Genomic DNA, 16,354 nt, shown 5'->3' with positions numbered 1-16,354 from the left:
TTATGGTATGGTCTGTACTAAAATGACACATTATACATCCCTAAATGTTGTATCAACATGTTTTTTTCTGTTATATTTGAGTAAAACAACTATTGTGAGATTTATATCCACTTGTCACCCTCTCCTGTTAAAAAAAGTAACTAAGTAACGTTTACTCTGAGTACATTTTAAATGAGTTACTTTTTACTTGAGTAGATTTTTAGACTAGTAACTTTACTCGTACTTAAGTAAAAATTCAGTAAAGTAATAGTACTTTTACTTGAGTACAGTGTTTTAGTACTCTTTTCACCTCTGACTTCTGCTTTTGATTGTGTTGGTAATTTGTGCCCGATTATGTAAAACAAAAAAAGCATTTGAGGTGAGACACTGATTTTTGACCACAAGGCCTATCTCACAAACGAGGTTTCAGTTTATCCCAAAGTTGTTCAGTAAGGTTGTGATTAGGAATTGCTCTGTGCAGGCCACAGCAAACTGTGTCTTTATGGAAATCGATTTGTGTGCGTAGCGGCCTTCCCCAAACTGTTGCCTTAACTACTATGCACCTGTTATCCATGAGTTTGGTAAATTACTAGAAGTTCATAACTAGGAAAGGTGTCCTTTGATTGTAGTGGCCATGTAGCTAAATGTCTCGCAGACATGCAAATCTTTAGGTCATGTCTCATTTTCCTTTTTCAGACAAGGCCAGTTGTGTCTAAAGACTGTCTGACCAGGCCAGCAGCACCACAGACACTTAAATCCAGGTCCCAGTGCCGGTAAACTAGCTTTATATAATGCTGTGCTGCCCAAATGCTAAAAAACAGCTTCAAAAAGTTTCCACACTTTTACACCGACAGGACCACCACATGACCACTACAGAGCAGGTATTATTTGGGTGGTGGGTCATTCTCAGCACTGCAGTGACACTGACATGGTGGTGGTGTGTTAGTGTGTGTTGTGCTGGTATGAGTGGATCAGACACAGCGATGCTGATGGAGTTTTTAAACACCTCACTGGTACTGCTGGACTGAGAATAGTCCACCAACCAAATATATATCCAGCCAACTGCGTGCCGTAGGCAGCGTCCTGTGACCACTGATGAAGATCTCAAAGATGACCAACTCAAACAGCAGCAATAGATGAGCGATCGTCTCTGACTTTACATCTACAGGGTGGACCAACTAGGTAGGAGTGTCTAATAGAGTGGAGAGTGAGTGGACAGTGAGTCTGATCCACTCATATCAGCACAACACACACTAACACACCACCACCATGTCAGTGTCACTGCAGTGCTGAGAATGATCCACCACCTAAGTAATACCTGCTCTGTAGTGGTCCTGGGAGAGTCCTGACCATTGAAGAACAGCATCAAAGGGACTACAATCAGTAATTGTAGAACTACAAAGTGCTTCTATATGGTAAGTGGAGCTGATAAAATGGACAGTGAGTGTAGAAACAAGGAGGTGGTTTTAATGTTATGGCTGATCGGTGTATATTCTTGTTGGAATCAGTCAGGGTGGGAGGAGTAGTAATTGGTCGTGTCTGAGAGACTGAGAGACGCTTATAGTCTGGATCTAGCTCCATCTGATTTACACCTTTTTGGACACTCAAAGAAGCTTTAAGGGGAAGAAGATTTTCATGTGATGTCATTTGTTTTTGAAATTCTTAATAAATAGACTTTAAAAAGTGCGGAAACTTTTTGAAGAACCCTTGTACTTACTATAACATCTGTTTCGCTACATCTGTTTGATTTAAATAGTTACACACTTTATAAGGTCACTGTAAATGTAATGAATGTAGAAGTTCTTTCACTGAGCTTTATGATGCTTCATTCCTCTCTTAATAAACGGCAACCTGTATGTTTATGTGTGTAAGCAGGAGCCGTTGGGGATGCGCCCCTGTTCTCCATGCCCCGCAGGCCAGGCTATGGCACCATGGGGAAGCCCATCAAGTTGCTGGCCAACTGCTTCCAGGTGGACATTCCCAAGATGGATGTCTATCTGTATGAGGTGGACATCAATCCAGAGAGATGCCCACGCCGCGTCAACAGGTAATAAATCCCCTCAAATACTTAATAATGTGTTTACGTGTACATTTAGCACATGATTTTATTCAAAGCGACTTACGTTAGTGAGCAAATATCATACAAGCACTTGTTGACTGTGGGCTTTGCTCAGGGGCCCAACAGTGGCACATTAGCGAGAGATCGCTGCTCTGGTGGTGCAGCTGTACATTACGCTAGCACACCAGAGCTGGGATTTCGAATACATTGTATCGAATCTTAGCTCTGCCATCCGGCTGGGCTGGGCGGCTACGTGAACAACGTTTAGCTGTTGTTCATACAGGGTTAGGGAGTCGGATAGGGACCTCATAACTGATGCAATTACGACCTCTGCACAGAGTAGTAATGCTGAGGTTTGGCTGTCCGTGCACAAAGCTGATTCGCATATGAACTCGGGTGGTGCAGGTGAAAAAACGTAGTCGGCTAGTGCTCACGTGTCGGAGGGGGCGTGTGTCAGTTCGCTCTCCTCAATCAGGGGTGGGGGTCAGCACCAGTAAAGAGGAAGCATAACGCAATTGGGTAAAAAATTGGACGTGCAAAAAATCAACTGAGCTCTGAGCACTGTAATGCTTTTAGACTGAACAGTATAAACCTGGCTTCATAACCCATCACGTCTTTGCTACTGTCGACAGAGATGAGTTCATACATCTGTACACATCTCTTTTTAAACCTCTTTTTAATAAACAACACAGGGTTTCAGAAGCGTTTACAAAACAGTTGGATTGAATTCAGCTTCGAGTGCTTTAACACCCCAGTTTGATTGCGAAAATGAGCATAAACGAGCAGATGTCTTCAAGAAAACAGATCATTATCCAAACTGTTGCTAACTCCATTCCCATCTGTCGTCTCCCCCGAAGTGTCTATAAACATGTTTTTCTCCTGCGTCTCCTGCAGGGAGGTGGTGGACTCCATGGTGCAACATTTTAAAGTGACCATCTTTGGAGACAGAAAGCCGGTGTACGATGGCAAGAGGAGCCTCTACACAGCACATCCTCTACCGGTGGCTGCTGCAGGAGTAAGAAACGAAATTACACTGAATTATTCAGTTTTAAAGGAATAAAAAATACAAAAAATATATGTTGAAAGGTAATTTAGGTATTAAACATGACAGTAATATTCTATTTTATTTTAATTTCAGTATTGAATTGTGACTCTTAAACCTCTAAAGTTCAGCTTTAGAAATAGAACCATCACCACACCAGCGATTAGATATCATTGCAGTTGGCACAGCGGGCGAAACTTGTCATAAAGCTAGCAATAACAAAGCCCACCCATTTACAGAAATTCCTATTGCTTGGCCCTCTGAAAATCTATAGCTGGACCACCGATCACCAGCTTTTTAGTAGCATTTTCTCCCTTTTTCTCCCGATTTTTAGCGCGTCCAATTTTTACCCAATTGCGTTATGCGTCCTCTCTACTGGTGCTGACACCGGCCCCTGATTGAGGAGAGCGAACTGAAACACGTCTCCTCCGATATGTGAGCAGTAGCCGACTGCATTTTTTCACCTGCACCAGCCGATTTTATATGCAAATCAGCCCTGTGCACGGAGAGCCACACCCTGATCAGCGTTATTCCTCAACTCAGCTGGTGCAGATGCCATCAACAGCCAGCAGAGGTCATAATTGCATCAGTTATGAGGTCCCTATCCGGCTCCCTAACCCTGTATGAACAACAGCCAGATGATGTTCATATAGCCGCCTAGCCCAGCCAGATGGCAGGGCTGAGATTCGATACGATGTATTCAAAATCTCAGCTCTGGTGTGCTAGTGTATTTTACCGCTCCTTTAACTCCTTTTGTAAAAGTGCTGCCGATCTAATCAAAACAAAAAATGTATTTTGTAATGCATTTGCATTATTGATTAAGGAACCATCGCTGATTTTGCTAGACACAATCATATTGTTCTCATTCTCTAAGCTGTGTACTTTAAAAAAATTCAAATAAAAATATTTATGTAGATTTTGGAGTGTCTTTAAGGTTAATATACAGTATAAGGAGAAATTACCAAAGCTATTGGAGTATACATGTTAATCTACATTGATTATGTTAATACTATGTGCTCAATTATGTAATAGTATTAAATGCTTTGTCTAGAGTCGATGTATCAATTGTATGTACAGCGATAATTGTGCCAAATCACAATAATTTAAAATGCTCATATCTACATTATTTAAATATGCTTGATAATATAAAATGTAGTCATGTGCTTATCACTTCATTCTGTGAACCCTAAACTAGTGAAATCAGGACTTTTATGTAAATTACACGGCTTGTTTGTCCAGGTGGATCTTGACGTGACCCTACCAGGAGAGGGTGGTAAGGACCGGCCCTTCAAAGTCTCCATCAAGTTTGTGTCTCTGGTCAGCTGGCACATGCTTCATGAGGTGCTGACCGGACGGAGCACGACTGAGCCTGTAGAGCTGGACAAGCCAATCAGCACCAACCCTGTGCACGCTGTCGATGTGGTGTTGCGCCACCTGCCCTCCATGAGGTGAGTTCTACCTGTTTTCAGACCCACAGTTTCCCAAACCCAAACTTGAATCGAAAAGATCAGATTTGACCCACTTGTGCTTTTTCTCACTCAGGTACACTCCAGTCGGTCGATCGTTCTTCTCTTCACCTGAAGGATATGATCACCCACTGGGTGGAGGCAGGGAGGTGTGGTTTGGGTTCCATCAGTCAGTGAGGCCTGCCATGTGGAAGATGATGCTGAATATAGATGGTGGGTCTATATCGATGTGTAATGTTCATAGAGTTTAAACTTTATGGTTTTTAGGACCAGAAGTCCCTAATAAACAAGCTGAGGGCAGCAGTGGCTAGAAAAAACTCCCTAAATAACTCCCTAAGTGAGCAATTTTGAAAGGAACCAGACTCAACAGGGACCTCCATCCTTCTTGGGTGGCCTAGAGTATATCTGGAAGAATTAGATTATCTAATACCAGATCATATACTAGATAGGTAAAAATGGTGGTACAGTGGCTCGGTGTGTAGCACTTTTGCCTCACGGCAGGAAGGTCCTGGGCTTGATCCCCCAGGTGGAGCAGTCCGGGTCCTTTCTTAGTGGAGTTTGCCTGTTCTCCCCGTGTCTGTGTGGGTTTCCTCCGGGAGTTCCGGTTTCCTCCCACAGTCCATAGACATGCATGTGAGGTGAATTGGAGATACAAAATTGTCCATGACTGTGTTTGACATTAAAGACTTAAACTGTCCCGTCATGAATGTAACCAAAGTGTGTAAAACATGACGTTAAAATCCTAATTAAGTAAATAAATGGAATCATTTGTAAGTGACTTTTGCTATCTGTTCATGTGTAGTGTCTGCAACTGCATTCTACAAAGCCCAGCAAGTGATCCAGTTCATGTGTGAGGTTCTAGACATCCACAACATCGATGAGCAGCCACGCCCCCTGACGGACTCCCACAGGGTTAAATTCACCAAAGAAATCAAAGGTGTGTGTCAGCGTCTGTACACTGTCTGAGAGTGTGTGTCTGAGTGTGTGTGTTCTTTTCAAAAAGGGTAGGGTTTAGAGCAGTTTAGAATCAAGCATCTTTATATACTGTCTGCTTAAAGACAGCGGTATAATTCCTGTAGAGTTGCTGAGCCAGATGTGATCCAATAATGAGAACAGAATTCTGCTGTATGACATATTGTGATGTGTCTTAAAGGTTAGGAAAACAAAATCTGTCTCAAATTTGAAGTCAGTTTAATATTTAGTGAAGTGACACTTGCGGAAATGATGCCAGTATTGAAATGCGCACGCTTACATAATATAAGCCAAATCACAAAAAATTGGGACAGTATGGAAAATGCAAATAAAAAAACGTACTTTAAACGGGGTGGCTCGGTGGGTAGCACTGTCGCCTCACAGCAAGAAGGTCCTGGGTTCGATTCCCAGGTCCGGGTTTTTTCTGTGTGGAGTTTGCATGTTCTCTCCGTGTCTGCATGGGTTTCCTCCCACAGTCCAAAGACATGCAGTCAGGTTAATTGGAGACACAAGATTGTCCATGACTGTGTTTGACATTAAAGACCGAATCTTGTGTAAGCAGTAACTACCTGTCCTGCCATGAATGTAACCAAAGTGTGTAAAACATATTTCATGTTTGTCTGGTCAACTTCATTTGATTTTTTAATATACACCCATTCCTGTTTTTCAGGCTTGTAACACACTCCAAAAAGGTTGAGACGGGGGCAGTTTAGGGCTAGTAATGGGGTAAAAATAAATGAATAATTAAATAAATAACAATTCAATTTAAAAATAGTTTTTGAGGAGCAAAGAAAAGTGCTACATTTCACAGCAGTCATAAACTGAATGATAAAATAAACGGAAGCTACAATATACAACACGGCCAACCTTAATAGTTGAATGTAAACCTAGAACAGGTTGTCTTCATGTTGTCTCAAAGACAAAAATTCTCGTCCATGTTTTACCCTCCTTTCCTGCGTCCAGAGAATTGGTTGGGAGTTTTACAAACTCTGTTACCTGTGTCGTGTTTTTAGCTGCTTTAGACTTTAACATCTTGGACATTTTGATTAACCGATTGCTAACTAAATTGCTGTAGGATTGCTATTATAACAGATTTTTCTGTGCTTTAGTGTCCTGATATTGTTTGATGTACTGTATGTGTTTACGTATAAAGTGAATTTTTTTTTTCTTTTTGGGGATTCCATAATCAATGGAAAAGTGTGCTTCTCTACACATGTGATCATCTCTGTGTAGTCTGTGCTGCACCTCAAAAAACAAGCCAGTAAAGTGTTATGCTCCTCATAGTTTGTCTATGTGCAGTTTATTTCCTACTTTATAAACTCAGCAAACTCTAAAGCCGCTCGGTTACACTAGGACCGTCTCGCAGTACAAATTAACCAGTAAACATGAGGCACTTGAACGCTACGTGAATGGAAACGTTAAATCGCTAAACACAAACCTTACATTTTTTATTTCACAGCAAATTGCAAATTACACAGGAAAAGGCCGATTTCACGGTCTGTGATGCGATTTCCACTGCCGTGAATAAGGTAGGGCCTTATACATAATGAAATACTGGAAGGGATTTGCATATTTCTTTGTCTACAGTGCATAATATCATTAAACTATTTAAGGGATCTGAAGGAATTGCAGATAAAAAAATTTGTTAAGATTTTTAAACAGAAATTGCATACTTAAAGGACATTACACCACATTGTAATGTTTTTGGGGCCCTTTAAGTGTACAATCACAATATTTATGCTCAGGGTTTTTAGAATGGCTTGGCCAAGCTCAGTTCTCCGAATACGTTTGGTCTGATAGACGTCTTCCTTGCGTATGAGGTTCTATTTAAATAGGACAAACAAATGTATAAATCAACAATTTTAACTTGGCAAGTGTGAGTTTTAAGCTCTTTATGACTGAAGCTGGTGTTTTTTGAATAACACGATCTTGTTATACCAACATTACAGGACTATTTAGTATTTATGCTGCTTTTCTAAATAGAGAGACAAAAGGATTCCCAGTTTTACCCTTAACCTTTTGGAATGACGCCTACAATTTGCAAGCTATTTAAATAGAAATGTACTATAACCGCCTTGCTTATGCAAATGTCTGGTTCATTTTGGCCAGGAGAAAGGAAAAGAAAATGAAGAAACTGTAGAAGATAAACCTGTAGAAGTTCTGAGTTGTGGAATCAAAGCCATAATACACCGATCAGCCATAACATTAAAACCACCTCCTTGTTTCTACACTCACTGTCCATTTTATCAGCTCCACTTACCATATCGAAGCACTTTGTAGTTCTACAATTACTGACTGTAGTCCATCTGTTTCTCTACATACTTTTTTAGCCTGCTTTCACCCTGTTCTTTAATGGTCAGGACCCCCACAGGCCACCACAGAGCAGGTATTATTTAGGTAGTGGATCATTCTCAGCACTGCAGTGACACTGACATGGTGGTGGTGTGTTAGTGTGTGTTGTGCTGGTATGAGTGGATCAGACACAGCAGCGCTGCTGGAGTTTTTTAAATACCGTGTCCACTCACTGTCCACTCTATTAGACACTCCTACCTAGTTGGTCCATCTTGTAGATGTAAAGTCAGAGACGATCGCTCTGGGGAGAGTCCTGACCATTGAAGAACAGGGTGAAAGGGGGATAACAAAGCATGCAGAGAAACAGATGGACTACAGTCAGTAATTGTAGAACTACAAAGTGCTTCTATATGGTAAGTGGAGCTGATAAAATGGACAGTCAGTGTAGAAACAAGGAGGCGGTTTTAATGTCATGGCTGATAGGTGTATTTCACCCTCCACACCTTGTAATTAAAACATCACAATTAAAAGCTTTGCAACCATTCACTACATCACTACTTATTTAGGTTTTGGGGGTTTGTTTTGGTGCCTGTATGCCATACAAGTACGAATGACGTATTTATTAAACACATCTAGTGACCTTGTTTAAAATCTGATCCTTCTCTTAGGTTTAAAAGTGGAAGTGACCCACTGTGGCACCATGAGAAGGAAATACAGAGTGTGTAACGTCACTCGCCGACCTGCCAGCCACCAAACGTGAGTAAATTGAGCCTAATAATAAAGGATATAATCTTGTCTGGACTTTAATTTCCTGTTATCGCTTGCCATGTAGTGCACGTCTCTCACAAGCGTATGTTAACTTTACCCTCAGGTTCCCACTGCAACTGGAGAACGGACAGACCGTGGAGAGAACAGTGGCGCAGTACTTCCGTGAGAAATACAACCTGCAGCTCAAATATCCCCATCTGCCCTGCCTGCAGGTGGGCCAGGAGCAGAAGCACACATATCTGCCACTGGAGGTGAGAGCCACTCGCCTTTCACTCTTCAATAGTTTAATAGTCAAGATGGATTTCCATTGGTTCTAGTGAGAAAGAATGAGGTAGAATATCATCCTGGATGCGGATATTTATTTAGCTCCAGTGTCTATCATAACCACTCTATATAAGTCAATGGTAAGGAAGCCCTACAGAGCTTTTTGTCCAACAATAAAAAACCTACTATTTTTTTTGCACCTGATGTTTACAGTGGTACCTTGAAACTCAACGTCAGTTGGTTCTGGGAGTGGCGTTGAGTTTAAAAGATTCTAGGGGATTCTAAGAGTTTAGGGGACGTCGAGTTACTAGGTACCACTTTTATTTCCAAGCGATTTTCACCGCAACACAAACAATGCATCAAAACGAAACAAACCGAAATGTACTTAATTCATAAAATTAGAACGGTGGCACGGTGGCTAAGTGGGTAGCACCGTCGCCTCACAGCAAGAAGGTCCTGGGTTCGATCCCCAGGTGGGCCGGCCCGGGTCCTTTCTGTGTGGAGTTTGCATGTTCTCCCCGTGTCTGCGTGGGTTTCCTCCGGGAGCTCCGGTTTCCTCCAACAGTCCAAAAATTATGCAGTCAGGTTAATTGGAGACACTGAATTGCCCTATAGGTGTGTGCGTATGTGTGTCTGCCCTGCGATGGACTGGCGCCCCGTTCAGGGTGTTACTGTGTGCCTTGCGCCCATTGAAAAGCTGTGATAGGCACCAGCACCCCCCTGCGACCCTAACTGGATAAGCGGTTAAGAAAGTGAGTGAGTGAGTAATAAAATTAGTGGCAATCTGGTCCCATTGTGGTTTACAAGATGTAACGTAAAGCCTCCACAATGGAGCATACATGGACAAGTTAATTTTGTGTTTATGTGGCTGTTAAAATTTTTTGATTTAATTCTTATTATTTATTTCCACGACCCAATTTTTTGGCTCGTGACCCACCCAAAGCTCATGACCCAAAACCACTTTAACTAGTACCATAACTAGTACCATTTTTACTCTCATGCTGTACTTGTTTAGCATTCTTCTGTTTGTTTAACACACAGTATATGTGTTAATTAAAATAAGAGTGTTCAGTATTTTTAATAAAGTATTCAGACACCATTAAGTGATCTTAGTTTCAAAGCTGTGGTTTGCAATAAAGGCTTTGAGATATCTTCAATAAGAAATCATGAGCTTTTCGCAGCATCATGGTTCATTTTTGGTCCAATTCAACTTGATTATAGGGTTATAAGGTTCTTTTCATTGACTTGCAAGTGTCTAAACCGTTTATCTTGGAAACAAGCAAGATATCACCAAAGTGTTTTATTTTAAGCTTTCTCCTACAGCCAGTCAGGTTTGCTGCGGTAGTAAGTATAGAACTTATGGACATCGCTCCCAGTGGTGTTTCTAGGACTGTTCAAGGTCTTGGAAATCTTCTTATACCAATTGTCCCTTTGGTGCTCTCCTCTCTTAGCTTATGTGACACCTTCTTAGTTTTCACCATGATTGTCACACAGAACACAATTAGTGGTGTTTATACTACAGTATATAACACATCACTGCTTAAGCAAATGAAAGGTCATGAAATATGGCTACTGTAGAATGATGTACTTGATGTACTTAATTCTTCTTTCTAACTGTATATTCCTCTGTAACTCCTACAGGTGTGCAACATTGTAGCTGGCCAGCGCTGCATTAAGAAACTGACAGACAACCAGACCTCCACTATGATCAAAGCCACAGCACGATCTGCACCGGACAGACAGGAGGAGATCAGCCGACTGGTGAGTGATCATTTAGAACAGCAGTAGCATCACTGCTTTGAATTAAACATTAATATTTTTATTTATTTAAGCACTTAATAAATAATTATCCAAATTATTCTAATGCAGTTTTCACATGATAAGTGTTTTGTGCTTCATTTACCACTAGGCTAGGCACATATTTACCTCAAAGTCTTCTGATAATAGTGGCTGCTGTTATAGCTGAAAAAATCACATAGGGTCTGTCCGACAACCTAGTGTGCGGTTTTGTTGCCCGTTGCCTACCTGGGCAGCTGCCTAAATAAAGAGGATCGACTTTAAATGATGCACTACTTAGTGATGAAGGCGATTATGTCACGGCAGTTTTGCTTACTAAGCTAACACAGTTAGCCTTAGGCCATTCAAACCAATGGGCTGAAGTGGCACAATTCGCTAGCATGCCAGCTAACATCTCCTGTTGTGAATTGTCACTGACAAGCCTGAATTTGCAAATAAATGACACTTGTACTCATTTTCTCCATTTGTTGCTTCGCATTCATTCGCCACATTTGTAATTGTTTGTGAGAAAAGTTGTGCTGCACTGAATGCTGGGATTGCCTTCACCGCTAAGGAAGCATCAGAACCTCCCTTGATATCCAGTCAATTTATGGCTTTGAAATAAGGCAGCATTTTAAGGCATCTAAGAATTTAGGCAGCCTTCTTCTCCAGAGCGTGTAAATTGGTGTAAAATGCATTTATGTAGAGAGCTCACTAGGTTTTCAGACAGACCCATAGAGGTCACTCTATTTTAACACTATTTGGTTTTTAAATATGATGTCCGAAAAGCTCATGATCAGGTGTCCAATTACTTTCGGCTATATAATGTAATAATGCGAGACATTTCCATTCTTTATGTCTCATACCTTCCCTCTTTTCCAGGTGCGCAGCGCGAACTACGAGGCCGACCCGTTCGTACAGGAGTTTCAGTTCCGCGTGCGGGACGAGATGGAAGAAGTGACCGGTCGCGTCTTGCCTGCCCCCATGCTGCAGTACGGCGGCAGGGTGAGCTCTGAGCACTTCCTGGTACCTTCTCCCCTTTCAATCACGCAGTTTGTTGTGTGTGCAGTGTGTTTGCTGTGTGTGTGTGTGCATGTGTGTGAGTAGATGAGATTTTTGTTTAGTATGTGTATACTATATGTGTTTTAGCTGGATGGTACTGGTCTGGGTTGCTGTGTGTACTGATTTTAATCAACCAGCATGTGCTTTGAGCTGAGGTGCTGCAGCAATCTAATTCGCTAACCTATTTTCACTGAGACTCAAACTCAAGTCTTAAAGTGTATGAAGGAGGGAAGGCCCTATACTCCCGTCTGTGTCCTTGTAGGACAGTGGAGCAGAGATTTCTTAGCTAGAACATACACTGATCAGCCATAATTAAACCATCTCCTTGTTTCTACACTCACTGTACATTTTATCAGCTCCACTTACCATATAGAAGCACTTTGTAGTTCTACAATTACTGACTGTAGTCCATCTGTTTCTCTGCATGCTTGTTAGCCCCCTTTCACCCTGTTCTTCAATGGTCAGGACTCTCCCAGGACCACTACAGAGCAGGTATTATTTAGGTGGTGGATCATTCTCAGCACAGCAGTGACACTGACATGGTGGTGGTGTGTTAGTGTGTGTTGTGCTGGTATGAGTGGATCAGACACAGCAGCGCTGATGGAGTTTTTAAACGCCTCACTGTCACTGCTGGACTGAGAATAGTCCACCAACCAAAAACATCCAGCCAACAGCGCCCCGTGGGCAGTGTCCTGTGACCACTGATGAAGGTCTAGAAGATGACCAACTCAAACAGCAGCAATAGATGAGCGATCGTCTCTGACTTTACATCTACAAGGTGGACCAGCTAGGTAGGAGTGCCTAATAGAGTGGACAGTGAGTGGACACCGTATTTAAAAACTCCAGCAGCGCTGCTGTGTCTGATCCACTCATACCAGCACAACACACACTAACACACAACCACCATGTCAGTGTCACTGCAGTGCTGAGAATGATCCACCACCACAAATAATACCTGCTCTGTAGTGGTCCTGTGGGGGTCCTGACCATTGAAAAGCAGGTTAAAAAGGTATGTAGAGAACTAGATAAACCACAGTCAGTAATTGTAGAACTACAAAGTGCTTCTATATGGTAAGTGGAGCTGATAAAATGGACAGTGAGTGTAGAAACAAGGAGGTGGTTTTAATGTTATGGCTGATCGGTGTATAAACTGGTCTAAACAGACGCACTTCTTATCATGTACACCACGTGCACATCCAGTAACATTCCACTGTAGCTGTATTTTTGGAATATTGGAATATGACTACTGGCAATCATGCTCTAAGCATATCTACATGTTCTAAGTAATAATTGATGATGTGTGTAAATTAACATTTTCTCTCACACACGCTCGCCCATAAGCTAGCCCACCAGTGCTATGATCTTGCTCTGTTTGTGTAGCAAAGCTGTGGCAGCGTCCGAAATCGCATTCTTAAACAGTACGTACTAAATTCAAGGCAGCGCGGTAAAGCAGTAAGCTCTTTCAGTACGCAAGTGTGCAGTATGCACGCAACCTTGGACATACTACGCCTGCCATCCTACCAACGTCACGTGATGTATGACATCACATCTTTCAGCTCCACTTAAATTATGGGATAGGTGGGGGGTGTGTGTTAGGTATGACCCTCCTCGGCAGAATAGGAGCTTGATACTAGGTAATTGGCTAAAATACAAATTAAAAAATGCTAAAAATTGTTTAGGTGGTGCAGCGGTAAAACACACTAGCACACCAGAACTGACATTTCAAACTCGTCAGTAGGGGTGGGTTTATAAAATAGATTTTTCGATTCGAATCGATCTTTATTTGAACGATCCGATATCGATTCATATAAACGCGAGATCGATCTTTTAAATACGCCCCTTTTTACGGTGTACACGGAAATCTGTTACCCCTTTAATTTCGCGTGACCAGCCACTGTTTTTTTGCGCAACGAGATCTGACCTGCACATCAGTTCAGCATGGCAGAAGCTCAAGTTATGCCTGGTTCACACTACACGATCTTTGCCCTGATTTTCGCTCGGCGACGGGTCACCGCTAGGTTCGGGAGGAACTCGGTGTTCGCTCTGCGATCAAAACTCGGCTCTCGATCAATGTGAGAAACAGCGAGGGGAAACACAGGGGAGAGGTTGGAAAGTTTTACAGTATTTCTGACCTGATCGTTCTCTACAAAACAAAATATTTATTAACCTCCAACTCACTACAGAACAAGCCATGCTGCTCGTGTTGCCAAATCCACTCAGATTCCTTTATTTTTCTCCTTTTTTCTACATCAGCGCACAAACTTTGATCTCTCGCTACTTGTTGATGTGCATGTTTGGACGTGGTATCATTAAACCTTTCATCACTTCTCACGTGTGTTTTCGTGACAAAACGTAGTTTTGGAGACCAGAGAAGCTCGCCTGTGATTCCCCCTGGTGATAGATGGTGTAGTGTAAAACCCCCCTATCACCTGTGAGTCGTGCAGTGTGAACTGTACAGCGACCCGGCAAATCAGAAAGTCGTGTAGTGTAAACTTGGCATAAGCTGTTCAACAGCCAGGTGTATGTTTACATTACATTTACAATGTTGTACTGTAGTGTGTCAGACATATAAAATAATAATAAAAAATGAATGTTACTGTTTTCTGTTTTGGATTAATTATTTATGTAAACAAAATACACAAATATTTTTAATAATGAGTGTTCTTTGTACAATTATCACATTCGTTCTCTGAACATCTGTACATATTTAAACAAAACCTGTTAATGTAACTCAAATATGTCTAACTGTGTTGAATCGAATCGAATCGAAAATCGAATCGAATCGGGACCTTGTGAATCTAATCGAATCGATCCAGGAAATTAGTGGCGATACTCAGCCCTACTCGTCAGTTTGAAACTCGGCTCTGGCATCCGGCTGGGCTGGGCGGCTACACGAACAACGATTGGCTGTTGTTCATAACTTCATAAGTGATGCAATTATGACCATTTCTGGCTGATTGATGGTGCCTGCACAGATTCGAGGAATAATTACATTTACATTTTCGGCATTTAGCAGACGCCTTCATCCAAAGCGACTTACATTACAGTTACAGTGTACAGTCTGAGCAATTGAGGCTTAAGGGCCTTGCTCAAGGGCCCAACAGCAGCAACCTGACAGTGGTGGGGCTTGAACAAGAGACCTTCTAATTACTAGTTTAGTACCTTATCCATGAGGCTACGGCTTGCGTCGATCAGGGTGTGGCTCTCCGTACACAAAGATGCAGTCGACTACTGCACATGTGTAGGAGGGGGGCATGTGACTCGCTCTCCTCAATCTGAAGCGGGGATCAGCATCAGTAGAGAGGAAGCGTAATGCAATCGGGTAATTGGATACGACTAGATTGGGAGGAAAAAAGCAGGATCTCATAAGCCAGCATTGATGTTCTTTATACAGCCAAGTTCGCAAGTGCACTAGGGAATTGGCTGTGTCTAAATTGGGGAAATACCAGGTGGTAGAAAAGAATCGGCTTACTCTCGTAATTTAATAATTACTTTTGTTTGCAAATGCACATTTTACCTTCTGTTCTGCATGATTTTGATTTGATCTGTTGCTGTGGTATCTTGCTTAATATGTGCTATGAAATTACTGGATATTTAAATATTTATGCTCTTTATTATTTGCTTAGCATGCTCGTCACATTATGTTATTGGTAATGATGTAAAGCTAATAACGCTACACAACAATTCCAGTCATAAATGATCATTTGATCTCTTTGCAACTCTTTGAAGCTTCTGCCAGCGTTTGTGAGTGTTTGCCCAAGAGGTGATCTGTCTTTGTGTATGTACGTAGAATCGAACGGTTGCCACTCCGAGCCACGGTGTATGGGACATGAGAGGGAAGCAGTTCCACACTGGAGTAGAAATCAAAATGTGGGCCATCGCCTGTTTCGCCACCCAGAGACAGTGCCGAGAGGAGATCCTCAAGTATGGCTTCTTTCCACCATCCTTTCTTTTCTTCTCTTTTTACTGTATTTCCAAGAGAACTTAATCCATGGTCCTAATCAACCCTAGGTTTAATTTAGCCTTTTTGAGCTCTAGACTATATGTAGACTACTACTGAATCGACACATGCACAGTCCCTCGATCCTCAGTGGATTCGCACATGAGGCTCATCCACTTCTGCACAGGCGTCTTGGTCTGCTAACCAGTGTCCTTGCACAGTGTTTGAAGACCCCACCCACTTTATTAGTCCGATCTCTCCCACCCAACAGACTTGATGGCCAATTGTGCCCGCTAGATGGCGCCCAGCTGACGGGCAGCAGAGCTGAGATTCAAACCGAGGAGTTGAGAAGCTCAGTGCTGGTGTGCTAGCGGAATGTCCCGCTGCGCCATCTGGACGGACCTGTTACTTTTAATTATGTTTTGAGGCTGCTCAAGTGGCGCAGCGGTAAAAACACACGCTGGAACCAGACCTGGGATCTAGAATACATCATATCGTATCGAATCTTAGCTCTGCCTGCCGGCTAGGCTGAGCAGCCACATGAACAACGATTGGCCTGTTGTTCAGATATGGGCGGGATTAAGCCGAATCGGGTCTCTCTCTCTCTCTCATAATAGTGGGCAGAGTCCAGTGGGAACAGGGACAAAACAAAAACCTACAAACATTTCCTAAACAACTAAATAAATGTAATATATACACTACCGCTCAAAAGTTTGGGATCACTTGCAAATTTT

The 16,354-nt window shown here is 42.2% G+C and overlaps 1 protein-coding gene across 2 annotated transcripts in view; it reads left to right on the top strand.

Annotated features, from left to right (window-relative positions):
• ago3b (argonaute RISC catalytic component 3b) overlaps positions 1–16,354 on the top strand; it is a 41,842-nt gene that overhangs the window by 16,352 nt on the left and 9,136 nt on the right. Inside the window, exons 2-11 of one of the 2 annotated variants that reach the window (XM_062990023.1) lie at positions 1,855–2,026; positions 2,933–3,053; positions 4,320–4,528; positions 4,623–4,759; positions 5,349–5,483; positions 8,479–8,566; positions 8,682–8,829; positions 10,484–10,603; positions 11,501–11,623; positions 15,471–15,604. In XM_062990023.1, coding sequence (XP_062846093.1) covers positions 1,855–2,026; positions 2,933–3,053; positions 4,320–4,528; positions 4,623–4,759; positions 5,349–5,483; positions 8,479–8,566; positions 8,682–8,829; positions 10,484–10,603; positions 11,501–11,623; positions 15,471–15,604 — 1,387 coding nt within the window. Of the gene's footprint in view, positions 1–1,854; positions 2,027–2,932; positions 3,054–4,319; positions 4,529–4,622; positions 4,760–5,348; positions 5,484–8,478; positions 8,567–8,681; positions 8,830–10,483; positions 10,604–11,500; positions 11,645–15,470; positions 15,605–16,354 lie in introns of both variants that reach the window. The other variant, XM_062990020.1, reaches the window with a different exon arrangement.

Source organism: Trichomycterus rosablanca, chromosome 2 (assembly GCF_030014385.1).
Source record: "Trichomycterus rosablanca isolate fTriRos1 chromosome 2, fTriRos1.hap1, whole genome shotgun sequence".
In the NCBI taxonomy this organism is placed as follows: domain Eukaryota; kingdom Metazoa; phylum Chordata; class Actinopteri; order Siluriformes; family Trichomycteridae; genus Trichomycterus; species Trichomycterus rosablanca.
The sequence above is the reverse complement of the archived record's forward strand: the minus strand, read 5'-3'. Positions and strand labels throughout refer to the sequence as shown.